The 15764-nt window shown below is 54.5% G+C and overlaps 2 protein-coding genes across 3 annotated transcripts in view; both read left to right on the top strand.

Annotated features, from left to right (window-relative positions):
• Positions 1–15764, top strand: part of LOC144931001 (cell migration-inducing and hyaluronan-binding protein-like) — an 89951-nt gene that overhangs the window by 5685 nt on the left and 68502 nt on the right. The window lies entirely within an intron of this gene.
• The window catches only part of CEMIP2 (cell migration inducing hyaluronidase 2), a 57181-nt gene that overhangs the window by 28447 nt on the left and 12970 nt on the right, over positions 1–15764 (top strand). For both annotated transcript variants that reach the window (XM_078854856.1, XM_078854855.1), the window contains 12 exons: positions 432–705; positions 5508–5674; positions 6188–6376; positions 6860–7029; positions 7936–8145; positions 8663–8868; positions 10410–10479; positions 12175–12303; positions 13728–13813; positions 13988–14116; positions 14400–14435; positions 14628–14780. In XM_078854856.1, coding sequence (XP_078710982.1) covers positions 432–705; positions 5508–5674; positions 6188–6376; positions 6860–7029; positions 7936–8145; positions 8663–8868; positions 10410–10479; positions 12175–12303; positions 13728–13813; positions 13988–14116; positions 14400–14435; positions 14628–14780 — 1819 coding nt within the window. The remainder of the gene's footprint in view (positions 1–431; positions 706–5507; positions 5675–6187; positions 6377–6859; positions 7030–7935; positions 8146–8662; positions 8869–10409; positions 10480–12174; positions 12304–13727; positions 13814–13987; positions 14117–14399; positions 14436–14627; positions 14781–15764) is intronic.

The following is a 15764-nucleotide window of genomic DNA, read 5'->3' as shown; positions in this document are numbered from 1 at the left end:
GGGAGTAAGAGGAGAAGGGAGCGTGGTGGGGGGGGGGGACTCAGAGAGCAAATGGAGGAGGGTCATGGCCCGGAACGTTGCCAGTTATGTATCGGTTTCATTTCAAGGACGTGTTATTGACGAATGTGTTGAGTCGCAATTTGTGCTCGTGCATCACTGCCAACCTTGCTGCTGATCTCGTCAAAGAGCATAAACCGTCACTGCATCGCGCGTTTTCAGATGTGCTTCTGCGGCCGTCTGGAACGTTCTCCCTTCCGATGTTAGGAAACCACTGGAGCTAACCGCTACACATCCGCTCCCCATACACACAAACACACACGCGCGCACGCACACACACAAATACACGCGTGTGCACATACATACATACACACGCGCGCATGCACACACACACGCATGCACACACGTGCGGACACGCACACACACGCGCGCAGGCGAGTACTCGTTCGAGTGGCAGTGGGGGAGCCGGGGCATCAACGTGCGGGTGCTGGACCCGCTCGAGGCACAGCTCCTCCACTCGGAGCGCTTCGACACCCACGAGTCTCCCACTGAGTCGCAGCGCCTCCTCCACTTCCTGCGAGCGCTGCCTCCCGGCACCGTGGTGGCTGTGGCCGTGGGTGACTCGGCGGCCAAGAGCCTGGGGCGAGAGGCGCGGCTCGCGGTCGGGAGCATCACGGGCAGCAGATTCGTCGCCGAGCTGCAGTACCGGTAAGGGGTGGGGGTTGGCAGTTGCGCCAGGAGGTTGTTGTTGTTGTTGTTGTTAAAATCACCGTTGCTGAGCGCAGGTCCCAACATGTGACAAATGTCCAAAATGTCACGCGGCCAGCGACCAAGTTCGTGGAGACGTGAGATTGCTTCGAGGTGGTGGCACGGGTGGGTGGGTGGGGGGTCTGGTTTGTGTGTTGCGTGAGTGGAGGTGTGACGGTGGTAATAAGGGGCAGGGACGGGAATGTGCCACGGTTATTACTTCGTTAATCTGGGCAGGCAAGGATTCCAACCTGTTGAAACAAAAGTGACATTTTCGATGCGTTCCCCAGTCGGTCATGTGAGTTTGCTTGAGCGGGGCTTTCCTTATAAATGTCCGGTGTAGCCCGGGTCAAGGACCATCCCGAGAAGCGAAACCCGCGCGGCAGAATTCTGCATCCTGCCCGACCGATGGCAGTCAACTCGAGTCGCACAACGAGGCGCTTTGAAACGGCTCCCCGTGTTCTGTTGTGGTCACGATTGCAAGGCCGCGTTTAAATCTCCCCGACTCTCACGTGCGTGAGATGCGTTCATATTCCGTCCCCTCTCCCATTCCGACGAGAGCGTGAATCTCACGCCACCACCCGAAGCAAACAAAAAACAATTACTGACATGAAATCACATTTAGAGTAATCAGCATGGTTGGCCTTCTCTTCCAATGCCCTCCGGTAGCATTTTGTTTTTCAGCAAGGCAAAACTTTTGAGCCCCACCCCCCGCCCGGTTTTGACTTTCTCGGTTTCATCAGCAGGGTTTGTCCCAGTGGTAGGCTGCCGTTCCACGCTCAAAGGAACCCATGTGTGTGTGTACGTACAGCTGGGGTACAGCTGGTGCATCTGCCAGTAATCTCAATCAGTCAATCCATGGCACCTGGGTCTGTCCAGTGACCCCGTCTGTCAGCGAGCCTTCGATACTTCACGTGCCCTCAAAGTGCACCTTGCCTGGCACGGTCGCCGTGGGTGCCGTCACCGTCACTTAGTGGCGAACGGCGCCTAATTGGTATTGGTGTGCTCGCCAACAGCACTTGCCCCAACAGTCTGTTGAGGCTACAACTTTGTGCGTTTTAAATCGGGGCCAGACTCGAGGCTAAGTGCCCGGCTGCCAAATAAGCCACGCGTTGTGCAACAGCCGACTAAAGGGACACGTGGGATGTGAACTTCTCTGGTGCAACATTTTTTTTTAATTTTTGTCGGAGTGGGGCTTCTGTACTCCCCCACATGTGTCTGCACCCGGACCATATTATCCGATTGCATCACTTATCTGGGGTGCGAGAGAGGGTGGCGTCTGCACACAAAAAAATAGTGCGCGTGAACCCTGAACTCTGCTACAGCTGTCTGCATTTATTCATTCACTGGCGCGCGCGTGCCCGCTTTGTTGGGGAGGATTGTTCGTGTAATTGGGTGAAGAGCGTCCGTATTGGAGGTTTGGGGCCGTCAGACGGAGCTATGCAGACTGGCACTCGCGCGCCTGCGCAGTGTCGCAGTTTGAATTAACATTCTCATCGTTTGAATGTTTGGGAGGGGTGGGGGCGTGGTGGAATTCGCGACCGTAGCAATGTTTTCTTGATCACGAGGTTTTATCATTTCCTGTTGTTGTTGCTCCTCTAAGCAAGTCCTGTTTTTTTATTGGGGGAGGGGGGGGGTAAACTGGGGCCAGATGCACGCTGATTGGACGGATGAAAATGTTTTTCATCCGAGAAGTAAGGAGAAGATGTGTGCTTGACAATGTACCCAGAGAGAGAGAGAGAGACGGGACACGCACGGAGATAGATCAGAGAGAGAGATAGAAAAACAAATCCAATTTGCAATTTGGAGACGTAATGTTGGCCGTTAAGATGGCTGTTGAGGACTCTCGCGCCCTGCCACGCGGCTTCGTGGAGATTTATTCAGCCATAAATTCACTCTACGCCGCTCAGTGCGTGCCGGTAAAGGCGGTAGGCGTGGGAACATAGCAGAGGTGGGACAAAGTCATTGTTATGCAAGTCCAAGTCGAGTCGCAAGTCATCAAATTCATGACTCGAGTCTGACTCGAGTCCAAGTCACATGACTCGAGTCCACATCTCATAGGTGGGACAAAGTCATTGTTATGCAAGTCCAAGTCGAGTCGCAAGTCATCAAATTCATGACTCGAGTCTGACTCGAGTCCAAGTCACATGACTCGAGTCCACACCTCTGGAACATAGAATGTTGGTTTCTCTCAAGCGCTAGCCTCGAGCCGGGAGGCCCTTCCGCCAGCAATCGGCACTTGCGAACAATCGCAGGGCTGCGCCGCTAGCGTTTCACGGACGGCACCAACCAACTCGTTTGTCGGTTGTTCCCCGCTCGCTCTGCACGTGGTTTCACGTGAGCTTCGACTTTGTGGCCGAGCAAGCATCGGCTGCCAAATAAAACCGGCAGATGTCATTCATTGAGGTATAAACGTTCTAGAGACGCACGGGCTCGCACGCGCCTCTCACTTCGTCAACAGTCGACGGGTCCCTTTTTTACAAGGAGTCATGTTTACATTGACCACAATACCTGCAGTCATAATGCAAACAAAAAACATAACTCTGATAATGTATGCACTGTCCTTGAAGTTGATTGGTCCACACCCGAGACAGCTTTCCTTAGAGCCTCGTCTCACATGGGTTGGACCATGTGAGACTAGGCTTTTGGCGTCATCTGGTCCAACCCATGTGAGACTAGGCTCTAAGGAAAGCTGTCTCGGGTGTGGACCAATCAACTTCAAGGACAGTGCACTCATTATCAGAGTTATGTTTTTTGTTTGCATTATGATTGCAGGTATTGTGGTCTATGCAAACATGACTCCTTGTAAAAAAAGGTGTCAGTTTTGTTGCCAGATAGAAGGGTAAAAAAAACAATTATCATATTTTTTACTGGCAAATGAGGTTCCAATGGAGTCGACGGGTCCTTTGTCAAACATCCACTTAAACTATTAAACAAACTAAACTATTATTTTTTATTTTACCAGGTGTAATGCCCACTGAGCTATGCAGCTCTTTTTCAGAAGCGACCTGGCCATCACAAATGATAACTCAACGAAGTGGCTTATCATCGTGTGAACATTTACAGCACCCAGATATTCAACACGCGTGATGTTGATTCTCAATGCGGAGGTGAAAACCCCGGAGAACCGAGAGAAAAATCTACGCGACCACGGGGAGGGAGAGAGAGAGAACATGCAAACTCCAAATATACACCAGGCGTTAGGGTCGGAATCAAACCCACGACCTCCTGTATACCAAGCGAGGTAGTTAACATCTCCTAGCCACCGCGGGGCCCACTTGCTGGGTGAATGAAGCGCCACCCCACGCCCTGTCGTGTGGGTCGCTGGGGTTGTTTGACCATACTTCACCACGTTGGTCAGTGCGTGTTGGTGAAGAAGAACAGATGGTGTGGAGTCGAGGGGTGGGGCAGGTTCAGATGTCACACGTTTCCCTGATGTTAGCCGTCGTCAAGTGCGCTGCAACCACCGCAACCACTATTCCCTGCCAACTTGGTGTGACGTGGTCAACGTCACTCTGCACCAGAGAGACACGGGTGGCTGGGCACCGTTGCGGCCACACCACCACCACCACCGTTGCATCCTCGGCCTTTAATCGTCATCACGATCCATGGGGCAGATAGCCCCGCAGGAGGTGTCCACTCCACATTTCGTCATTTGTTGTTTCCACGACCCTCTCCCTCTGCCTTGCGCCAATGTGGCTCGAGTAAGTGCCACGACTTCCTGGCATCGATCTCTCGTGACGACGTCGCCCTCGAGCCGTTCTCTCTCTTCCTTGTTGTCTACCTTACGCATGTGTCCAAATAGTGCCACTCTACTTCTCATCACTGCCTGCATCATCCTCATCATCACCAGGTGGTCTTCTTCTATGTGCAACGTTTTTTCTTACTTCTACGCTGGTCACTGTTTCAGTTTCATGTATTAGGTATAGCCCTGTGAGCCATGCGGCTCTTGAATCGGGTGCAACCGCAACAAACAAAAAACATGAACAAGAAAACATCTTAAAGTGACTTTGCTCAAACAGAAAAATCCGGGAAAAAACAGCAAAGTCTTCCAGAAAAAAGCACCGCATATCAATGCTGTGTGCAACAATCCCAGCTTAGATGCTGCTGCAGCAGCAGCAGCAATATCCTTCTGCAGCAAATACATTAACAGTGTCAATATCTCATCTCTGTCGGTATTTTTTTTCAATGTCAAAGTCTCGCAGGCGTACATAGCCGGACCGAACACGCGGCCTTAAATAGGCGCTCGCCAACAAGCGCCTGCCCTCGGTGCGCTCCCAGATTCACCCTCCAGAGGGCAGTGGTGCGGTGCATCTTGCATGGCCACACACACACACGCACGAAGCACGTGCACACAACTACTGAACATTATAAGACTACTTTCTTTTAGAAAAAAAGTCAACACGAGTAAAGCCATCTTGGGCCATGTTTAATACCATACGTCTATTGCACGTGGAAGATCAAGCTGCATTCGAACAAATCCCTCAAATTTAAATAGTTTTCATACGGTATGAATGAATATGGCTATCGTCGAGGCCATCATCCGGCAGTTGAGAGACCATGTCTGATTAGGATGATAATCTTAATCTTGTGTGTGTATAGACGTATATGTGGCAGTGCCTTCATCCAGCAGTGGTAGAACCTAGCTAACGATTACGAAAATGTCGCTGATGATGACAAGAACCTCGAGTGTGATGCAATGCCCCCACCTCCACGTCCCCCCCTCCCTCACCCCCCATCCGCTCTGACCGGTGTCACTGCAGATACTCGTGGGCTATGGTGGCAGTGATCGGGGGGCCGGGCCCCCCACAAGAGGACCTCCGGGAATACCGCAACATGGACTCGCACGGGGTCGCCTCCGCCAGCCACGCTTTCCGAACAACCGACGGGAGCAACTACAGCGTGACGGCCTACAGCGCCTGGGAGGAAGGTGACCACCACCAGCCCCCCCCCAACCACTATGTTATTGGGGGGGGCACTAGTGGGGTGGGGGCTAGGGGCGACCTTAGGAGAGAGGACATGGAGGAGGTTGAGGCGAGGCCCGGACTGGCCATAAGGGCAGCAGTCCGTAGGGGCAGGTTCATTCCGAGGGCTGGTGGGCTGCTGTGTGCGGGGAAATTGAAAATGTGACCACAGTCATTAAAATATACTCTTTGGTTTTTTGGGTAAAGTCACGTAGGTATAAAATAAATCACGACGTTTCGGGCGCGACGCATGCGTCCGTCATCAGGTGATGATGTATGGATTCCTGCAGTCACGAAAGCTTCAAATCAAGATTAATTAAAATATGTTATTACCTCTAATGTGTACGCTTTGTTGTTCATTTACGCTCTCAGCTGGCATTAAGTCCCCACATTCGGCAGCCTCCTTGTCCTCCTCCTCCATCAACCCTCGTCCTCCACCACCTCCTCCTGCCCGCCCCCACCGGCCCCGTCCTCCCCAGGCATCCCTCGCTGTGGGTTCCGCGTGGAGCTGCTGGGGTCGCCGCTGCTGACCCTGGCGGAGGACGTGCGGTCGTGGCGTGCGGGCGATCGCGTGGTCGTGGCGAGCACCGACTTCTCGATGCACCAGGCGGAGGAGTTCACGCTGCTGCCGTGCCCCGAGTGCGCCGCCAACCAGGTCAAGGTGGACGGTGAGGCCGGCAAACCCCCCCCGCTCGCGTGTCCCCCAATGTGTCCGTGTGTCCGTGTGCCTGTCCAGGTGTCCGTGTGTCTGTGTCCGTGTGTCTGTCCGTGTGTCTGTCCGCGTATTCATGTGTCTGTCAGTGTGTCTGTCTGTCCGCGTGTCCGTGTGTTTGTGTGTCCGTGTGTCTGTCAGTGTGTCCACGTGTCTGTGTGTCCGTGTTGCCGTATTTGAATCGGGGTAGCTACACTACCGATAACGTGACATGACCTGGGCCTCCTCTAGGTCAACTGGGCCTTAAATGAGTACCTCGTGTGGTGTACAAGTATCAGCACTGGGGAGACAAAGACGGCCGGGCATGATGCAGGCCACCCCCAACTCCTCGTGTGCAAATGCCAACCTTCAAAAAGGTGCTCGCAAACAGCCCTTGCCCCTTCGATCTGCTAAGCCTATCTCGGGGGTGGGGGGGCCCTTTGCCTGTGCGCGCGTGCAGGCAAGCCGCGGTTCACGCACGTGGGCGAGGTGGTGGACGGCGTGGACATGAGGGCCGAGGTGGGGCTCCTGACGCGGAACGTCGTCGTCCAGGGGGAGATGGAGCCCAGCTGCTACGGGGACAACGCCTGCCGCTTCTTCTCCTTCGACACGTTCGGCGGGCACATCAAGGTGCGGGCGGGGGGTGCAGGGGGCACCCCGAGGAGACGTCACAATCTTGGTTCTCTATCGGCGTTGCATTGTGTCTGACGCATCTTTGTAAGTTCGTTACCACAGGCGGTTCATCGCCGTCGTTGTCATCCGTGCAGCATCAGAGTAATCATCATGGCAGGATGATCATCATCATCAACAACACTGAATCATCATCTTCGTCATGAGCACAGGATTGACATGGTCATAATCATGTGCACCTACGATTAGCTACGTACGGTGCGAAAGATGTTCAACATGCATATGACATACAATCAAAGAAGGATAAACATTCTTATCATCACAAAATTATCATTATCATCATCAACGCATTACAAGCATCATCATCGCATACACTGCACCGTGGGAACATCGTTATGGTAACCATCTACTCGCGAATCAATGCATCGTTACGCCTGTATGTAAATACTGATCAATACCAACCATCGAGAGTTGAAATTTCACCACGTTCATCAATAACTCTGCGGCTTTTGAAAAGGAAATGTCTATTTTTATAACAAGCGAAGTTTCGGGCAATGACCCTTCTTCATTACTAATTGCGCTTGTGCACCATTGCCAAAATAATTTGAGATCTAATTTCGATCTCTGCCGTTGCTTTCTCCCATCGTTAAATTAAAAACTATTTAGTTCTTTTTTTACCCACTGAGCTAATCGGCTCGTTTTTCAGAAGCGGCCTGGCTGGCTATCGCAAGCGACAGCTCATATCGAAGTGGCTCGTCGCCACGTGGCGTTGTATCGCGGCCAAGTCCTCTAAACGCGCGGCGTTGATTCTAAAATGCGGAAGGGAAAAAAAAGGAGGACCCGGAGAAAATCCATCACCCCCCCCCCCGCCCTTCCCCAACCCCCCCCCCCGCCCTTCGCCCCCAGGTGACGGCGAACTTCTCCGCGGTGGAGCTGTCGCACGTGGAGCTGACGCGCATGGGGCAGCAGGTGCTGGGCAGCTACCCGCTGCACTTCCACATGTGCGGCGCGGTGGACGAGCCGGCGCTCTACCCCGCGCCGCCCGCCGTGGTGGGGCTAGCGGTGCACCACTGCTTCTCGCGCTGCGTCACCATCCACGGCACGAGCGGCCTGCAGGTGAGCGAGCGAGCGAGCGGACACAGGTGGCCCCATCCACCCCACCCCACCGCCCCCAACCCCCCCCGTACAGCCTCAACAAGACTGCTTGGGGCGAGGGCTGTGAAGCGAGCGGCACCCGGGGTGGGTGGTCAGCACCACCAGGCACGGACGCCCTTGTCTGTCTCTACCCGGTGACGGTGTTTGTACACCGCACCAGGTACTCATTTCTAGGCTGAGTCGACAAAGGGGAGGGCCCAGAACCTGTTGAGATATTCGTCACTGGTGGTGGTGGCCTCGAGCGGGTCTCCGGGTTCGAAGCGCGGTGACCTGATCACTGGGCCTGTCGTTCGATCGGAAGCGATTGACAGATTGCACAGTTGATCAGCTGATGTTGATTCGATTCTCGTATTTGTCCCCCCCCCCCCCACCCCCCGACCTCGCCACCGATTTCCCACCATCTGGAGCAATGTTTTGACTTTATATAAAAGTCTTAATTCATTTATCTCCCACCCGCCGCTGCCGCCGCCGCCGCAAGGTGAACGACACCGTCGGCTACGACACGCTGGGCCACTGCTTCTTCATGGAGGACGGAGCGGAGCAGCGCAACACGCTGGCGCGCAACCTCGGCCTGCTCACGCGGCCCGGCACGCTGCTGCCCACCGACCGCGGCGACGCCGCTTGCTCCGCGCTGCGGGGCGCCGTGCATCCGGGGTACACGCCCAACCCCAGCGCCGACTGCATGTGAGCGATCCCACGAAACTCCCCAACGCCAGTTGCAGTTTCATTTATTTAGGATTTACCCTGTGAGCCATTGGGTTCTTGATTTGAGTTCAACCGCAACAAACAAATAAAATTACAAGATGCATCTAAAATTAATTGTACATAAATCTAAACGTCACACACGTAAACAATAAAATCCTACAGAAAAAGCACAACCGGTCCATGCTTGCGTACAAAAAGTGCAAAAAATTCCATTTCGATGTTTGATCCCAATAACAATCATAATACAATAAAGATCAAAATTTTAAGTATAAATCTACACTAAATCAAAAAAATTGGGCCAAACCAAGCCCCTCCAAAACTTACTAAAATAATGCTATATAAACAACATAACAGTTTTGCCAACAAATGTGATTAAAAGTTTACAATAGCGACACACACAACACACATCACTAAACCTAGCATCCTTCGCTATCTGCATAAGTCAATCCATAACAGCCCGATTAACAATAGCAGTAGCAGCGCACTATAATCACAATACACCCACCCCACCCCACCCACCCCCCATCTCCGCCGCGGTTAATCCCGCAGGAGCCGCCGTCTCGCCTCCGCTCCGTTTGGATCATCCCGTCGCGGTGGTTCTAACTTGACGGCGTTCGTTGATTGATTGCCGTAGGATTTGTTTTTGTTCACTCTGATGATTCTGCGGACATTTGACCCAAGAAGGCTGCTGTTGTGCTGCTGCTTCTACTGCTGCTGCTTCTGCTGCTTCTGCTGCTTCTACTGCTGCTGCTTCTGCTGCTGCTGCTGCTTCTGCTGCTTCTGCTGCTTCTACTGCTGCTGCTTCTGCTGCTTCTACTGCTGCTGCTTCTGCTGCTTCTGCTGCTTCTACTGCTGCTGCTTCTGCTGCTTCTACTGCTGCTGCTGCTTCTGCTGCTTCTGCTGCTTCTACTGCTGCTGCTTCTGCTGCTTCTGCTGCTTCTACTGCTGCTGCTTCTGCTGCTTCTGCTGCTTCTACTGCTGCTGCTTCTGCTGCTTCTGCTGCTTCTACTGCTGCTGCTTCTGCTGCTTCTGCTGCTTCTACTGCTGCTGCCTCTGCTGCTGCTGCTTCTGCTGCTTCTACTACTGCTGCTTCTGCTACTGCTTCTGCTGCTGCTGCTTCTGCTACTGCTTCTGCTGTTGCTGCTTCTACTTCTGCTGCTGCTTCTGCTTCTACTTCTGCTGCTACTGCTGCTTCTACTGCTGCTGCTTCTGCTTCTACTTCTGCTGCTACTGCTGCTTCTACTGCTGCTGCTTCTGCTACTGCTTCTACTTCTGCTGCTGCTTCTCCTGCTTCTCCTGCTACTGCTGCTACTTCTACTGCTGCTGATTCTGCTGCTTCTCCTGCTTCTGCTGCTGCTTCTACTGCTGCTGCTTCTCCTGCTTCTGCTGCTACTTCTACTGCTGCTGCTTCTCCTGCTTCTGCTGCTGCTTCTCCTGCTGTTGCCGCTGCTGCAGTTTGCGGGTGGCGCACTAATCGCCCGGCCGCTGTGCTTGTTTGCGTGTGCCGCCCTGCGACGCAGGGCCGTCTCCACCTTCTGGATTTCCCATCCCAACAACAACCTGATTGACAACGCCGCTGCGGGTGCTCAGGTGAGCTCGTCGTTAACCCGCTCACCCATCCACTCATTTCCCCGGCCTCTCCGACCGACTGCTTGGCCCATTCACTGATCACCTCGTTTATTAGATCAGAATTATTTCAGGTGATCAGGGGCGCCGCAGTGGCGAGATGTTAACTACCTCGACGGGTATACAGGAGGTCGTGGGTTCGATCCCGATCTCGACCCTGACGCCTGCTGCTGTATTTTTGGAGTTTGCGTGTCTCGTGCATTTTTCTCCGGGGTCCTCAGGGTTTTCCCTCCCCAGTTTAGAATCGACACCACCACGCGTTTAGAGAATTCTGGCCGCTATACATTTCCACGTGACGACAGGACTACTTCGTTGAGCGATTATTTCTGATGGGCCAGCTCGCTTCTGACAAAGAGTTCATTCGGTAAAGTCACGTAGGTAAAAAATCAAATTAAAAGTTAATAAAAGTAATAATGGAAATAAAATATTATTACTTTTATTAACTTTGAAATGTATTTTTTACCTACGTGACTTTACCGAAAGAACCTAAGAGTATGAATCCTTGCAGTCACGAAAGCTTCAAATCTAGAATCTGACAAAGAGCTTTACATCTCAGTGGGCTTTACCCAGCAAGTAGTAATACATTAATTAATCGATGAATAAATAATTGTCGAGTTGTTACGGCCCTGGACGGGCGCGCACCGTCCACGGCCGCAACGAATGTCGTGCGCCGGCGTCAACGCTTCCCAAATTCGACCCCCCCCCCCCCCCCCCAATGTGACGAAAGATGACGCGGCAACTCTACTCAGCGGGCAGCTCACGTGGCAGCATGTTGCCCAATGGAGGCCGCGGCGGCGGAGAATTCGCTGGGTTAAAGGAACATCATGAGAATATGATACAAAAAAAATTGAGAGGGTTTCCGTGGCGGGGGGGGGGTTGGGGGTCGTGAGGGCATTTGGAGGGGAGGGCCTCTGGGGTGGAGATTCTTACCAAACAAAGAAGCCCAAATAACCCAGAGGCGCATAACTGGACTAATTAAGTTACATCGGTGGGCCACGTGTGTTGTCGTTACGGGTTACTCGTAGGTACAACCCAAGTTTGTGAATGTTAATATCGCCTTGATTTCCTTGCCCAAGGGCAGCTCCATGGCTCGAGTTCCTTCCATCTAAGAATAATTGCAAATTAAAGTTTTGTTTGGGTTTTTTTTTTTTTACGGGGCATGACCTGACCTGGAGAGCGGAGCGAGAGCACCGAATGGAATGCGCCTTGAGCTCCGATGGCTTTGCTAGCGATCCCAAATTGACGGATGGCTGAATTGTAATATTCATCAAATCGTCATCATCATCATCACCCAACTCTTGATATTTGAAAGACACTATCTCATCACTATTATTATAATAATTATTACTATTATACCACGATTTATTATAAATCTAATCAATCATGGTAAAGTCCAAGACAAACGGGGCGACATAGACGCAGAAACATGGACTTAGAGCCACGGATAGACGAGGAAACGGGGGATGGATGGAGAGAGAGCGAAAGGGCGAGTGAGAGGGCGAGAGAGCAAGCGAGTGAGTGAGAGAACGAGAGAGTGAGCGAGCGAGAGAGCGGGCGAGAGAGCGAGCGGGAGAGCGAGAGAGCGAGCGAGTGAGTGAGAGAACGAGAGAGTGAGCGAGAGCTGACCCAGTCGACGTCGGTGTTATTTCCCCGCCGCAGGACGTGGGGTTTTGGTTCGCGTTCCACCGGGTGCCCACGGGGCTCTCGGCGGGCGCGCTCCCCGAGGGTCACTCTGAGCTCTCGCCGCTCGGGCTCTTCCGCAACAACCGCGCGCACTCCAACAGCAGGGTACGGCGCTCGCGCACGACGGAGATACCCCCCCCCCCCCAGCCCGAGGTTGCCCATTCGGGGCCGTTAGGGTGCAGGGTTTCTACGTATGCTCACAATCCGCGTGGCAGGCCAACATCGCGGTGTTTACACACCGCACCAGGTACACATTTGAGGCTGAGTCGACCTAGGGGAGGCCCACGACCGGTTCAGATAATCGTCACCGGTGTCGGTGACTGTGAGCGAGAATCGAACTTGGGTCGCCTGGTTCGTGGCGCAGCATAGCGCTAAGCACGGCGCTACCGTCTGGACGCCGCGCTGATGTTTACGCACGCCGCACCGAGTTGCGAGTTAAAGGCTGAGTCCACTTAGGGGAGGTCCAGGGCGGCTTCGCCGTTGATTTTGGAAGTCAAAGGCCGGGCCGCCGGGTTGGTAACAGCAGTGCGTTGACCGCTAGAGCGACCGTTGCCCGTGCGCACGCCAATGCCTGCACACGCACACAGACGCAGTCTTGAGATTGATCCAGGATTAGCATTGGGAGCCAGTGGAGCGATCGGAGTTTCGTAAAGGTGTCGTCTCAACATGCTCCGACGTGGCTTGTTCACGTGTAGCTCGCGCGTCACTGCAAATAAAGGTTTAATGGCAATCCGAGGGTAATGCCCTTGGTGACGGATACTGTCAATGAGGGCTGGCGAAAAGATTCCTGCGGTCAAAGGGGGGGGGGGGACATCGGATGGCTCCGTGGGGGAGCCACGAACATCGGGGCCACACTTGCGTCTGGAAGCGCAAAAAACTGAAGACCGCGAAGCCGCAGCAAAGGAGGGGGGGGGGGGGGGTGCGGCAACTCGCCTGTGATTTAGGGCCAAGAGAGAAAGATTGATGGATCCGGTGGGTAACAAAGATCCGCTGACGCGAGGACGAGCGTGCAATAGACTTTCGGCAGATTCAAACCGGAGACGAAGCCGTTTTATTTGTTGTGTCTTTTTAAAAAAAGCAGCATAAGAGAATCTATAAATCGCAGGGCAGCAATTGCATCGACAAGGAGGTGCACGGCCGAGGGTCTCGCCCACCGCGGAGGTGGAGCGGCAAAGTTCGCAGCGCAACGCCACGGCAGGATGGGGGATGCGCATTGATGCGGGGGTGGACACGGCTGATGAACGTGATGACGACGATGACGATGATGACGACGATGACGATGACGGCGATGATGATGTGATGACGATGATGACGATGATGACGACGATGACGATGATGATGTGATGACGACGATGAAGACGATGACGATGACAATGGATTGCAACGTGCAGCAGGCGAAACAGACGTCTCGGCGCAGGTCGCAGCCCGGTGTTGTTCAGTGGGAGGTGGGGGCGGGTTAACGGGTTAACGTGTTAACGTGTTAACGGGTTAACGGGTTAACGGGCTAACGGCTCGCTGTTGTTCCGCAGGCCGGGGTCTTCCTGGACAAGGGGGTGAAGGTGACGCCCGCGAGCGCCCAGAGCCCCCGGGAGTTCCTGTCCCCCGTCACGGCCAGGTGAGCAGCTCCACGCGGAGTGACGCGGCAGGAGCACCACCCCCCCCCCCACCACCATCGCTCGGAAAGTTCGAACGTGACGACTCGGCCACGGGGCAGCGGCGGCGTCACGCACGCACGCACGGTGACGCAGCCCCCCCCCCCCTTTCTCTCTCGCCCCCCCCACCCACGAAGGTACCGGCCCCACGAGGACGCCGACCCCGCCAAGCCGGCCGTCGCTGCCGTCTTCGACCGCCTCGTCGCGTTCCGCAACGACCACGGGGCCTGGCTGCGCGGCGGAACCATCTCCGTGCGCAACTCCGCGTGAGTCCCCGCACGCCGTGTCAGGCGCTGGCGCGGAAGTTCCATTCACCCCCCCCAACCACCACCACCCCCACCACCGTCCCCCCACTCTTCCCACACGGCTCACGCCGTAACGAGAGGGGGTTATACCCGATGTGGAGTGTCGGGGTGCAGGAATCATTTCCCCCGGGGTCTCTCATTCCGGATGGACCTGCTGGGAATATTGAAGTCCTGGCTGGAGCGGTCGGTGGTCGTCGCGAGTGGGTCCGCTAACGCCGCGTCTGCCTCTTTGTCGTTCCCACAGGTTTGCTGACAACGCGATCGGCATCACCTTCGCCAGGTGAGTTCACCATTCCGAGCTTTGAATTCTCGAACGAAGCTCGTGCTGGACGGGCGGAACACGCGTTGGACTTTGTAGAGCAGCCATCCCTGGCAGTTTTCCTTTTTTGACGTTGCTGCTGCCGCTGCTGCTGCCGCTGCTGCTGCCGCTGCTGCTGCCGCTGCCGCTGCCGCTGTCTCGGCGCTTCCCCAGCGACGGGACTTTCCCGACGGACGAGGGCTCCAGCCAGGAGGTGACCGACTCCATCTTCGTCGGCGAGAGCGGGAACCTCGGCACCAACGGGGGCCAGAACCGGTTCTCGGGCGCGGGCGCCGACGGGCGGTTCCGGACGATGGCTCGTACCTCGTGAGTGCTCGCTCGCTCACTCGCTCGCTCGCTCGCACACTCGCTCGCTCGCTCACTCATGCACTCACACTCTGGAAAGGGAATTCGAGGCGCTAAGCGCAGCAAAGGAGAGTGAGCGACCTCCCAATAGGAAACGTTTGACTGTAACCTCCGGCAGAAAGCCTTGGTTCGGAGAGAGAGCGCGGACGGGAGGGAGTGGAGTGAGATGAGAGGGGAGAGGTAGGCGAGTGATTCGCTTCGTGCGTCGTGAATTGATTTAATCGATTAATCAATTGACGGCCACGTGTCTAACCATCAACCATTCACATAAAACATGGCCGCCTTACAGCAGAAACACCACGTCACAAGTGAACCTTGCAGGAGTGTGACGGGCGGTCCTTGCGCGTTGAGGGCTTCATCCAGCAGTGGATAGACCATGGCTTCCGATGACGACCATCATGATGGCCGTGATGAACATGTGAAGCAGTGCCTCGTCATCCCAGCGAAAGAAGGCCCCAGTGTCCCAAGCATCAGCTCGTGACGTAATTATTCCGTTGCAAATGTGCAGCTGGTTTAAATAATGCTGCTGCTGCTGGTGGTGATGTTATTATTCCTGCCAGCGTTTATAAAGCACAGACAATGCGGGCTCTGATACATGCGAATGTGTACTGTTTGTGCGTGTTTGCGTGCATGTGTGTGTGTGTAATTGGGGAGCGGTGGCACAGTGGTTAGTGTACTGCGCAGCGAACCCGGCGACCCGAGTTCGACTCCGGCTCACGGCCAACACCAGTGACGATTATCCGAACCCGTCCAGCGCCTCCCCCTATGTCGACTCAGCCTCATATGAGTACCTGGTGCGGTGTGTAAACATCGCCACTAGGGAAACAAAGGCGGTCAGGCGTGGTGTTGGCTATCCCCCCATGCTCGTGTAGCGTGCCGGCCGTCATACCTGCTTATCGCTAACAGCACTTGCCCCAACAGTCTGTTGAGGCTATACGGGGGATC

This window comes from Lampetra fluviatilis, chromosome 3 (assembly GCF_964198595.1).
Source record: "Lampetra fluviatilis chromosome 3, kcLamFluv1.1, whole genome shotgun sequence".
Classification (NCBI taxonomy): domain Eukaryota; kingdom Metazoa; phylum Chordata; class Hyperoartia; order Petromyzontiformes; family Petromyzontidae; genus Lampetra; species Lampetra fluviatilis.
This window is presented reverse-complemented; position numbering and strand designations above follow the sequence as displayed.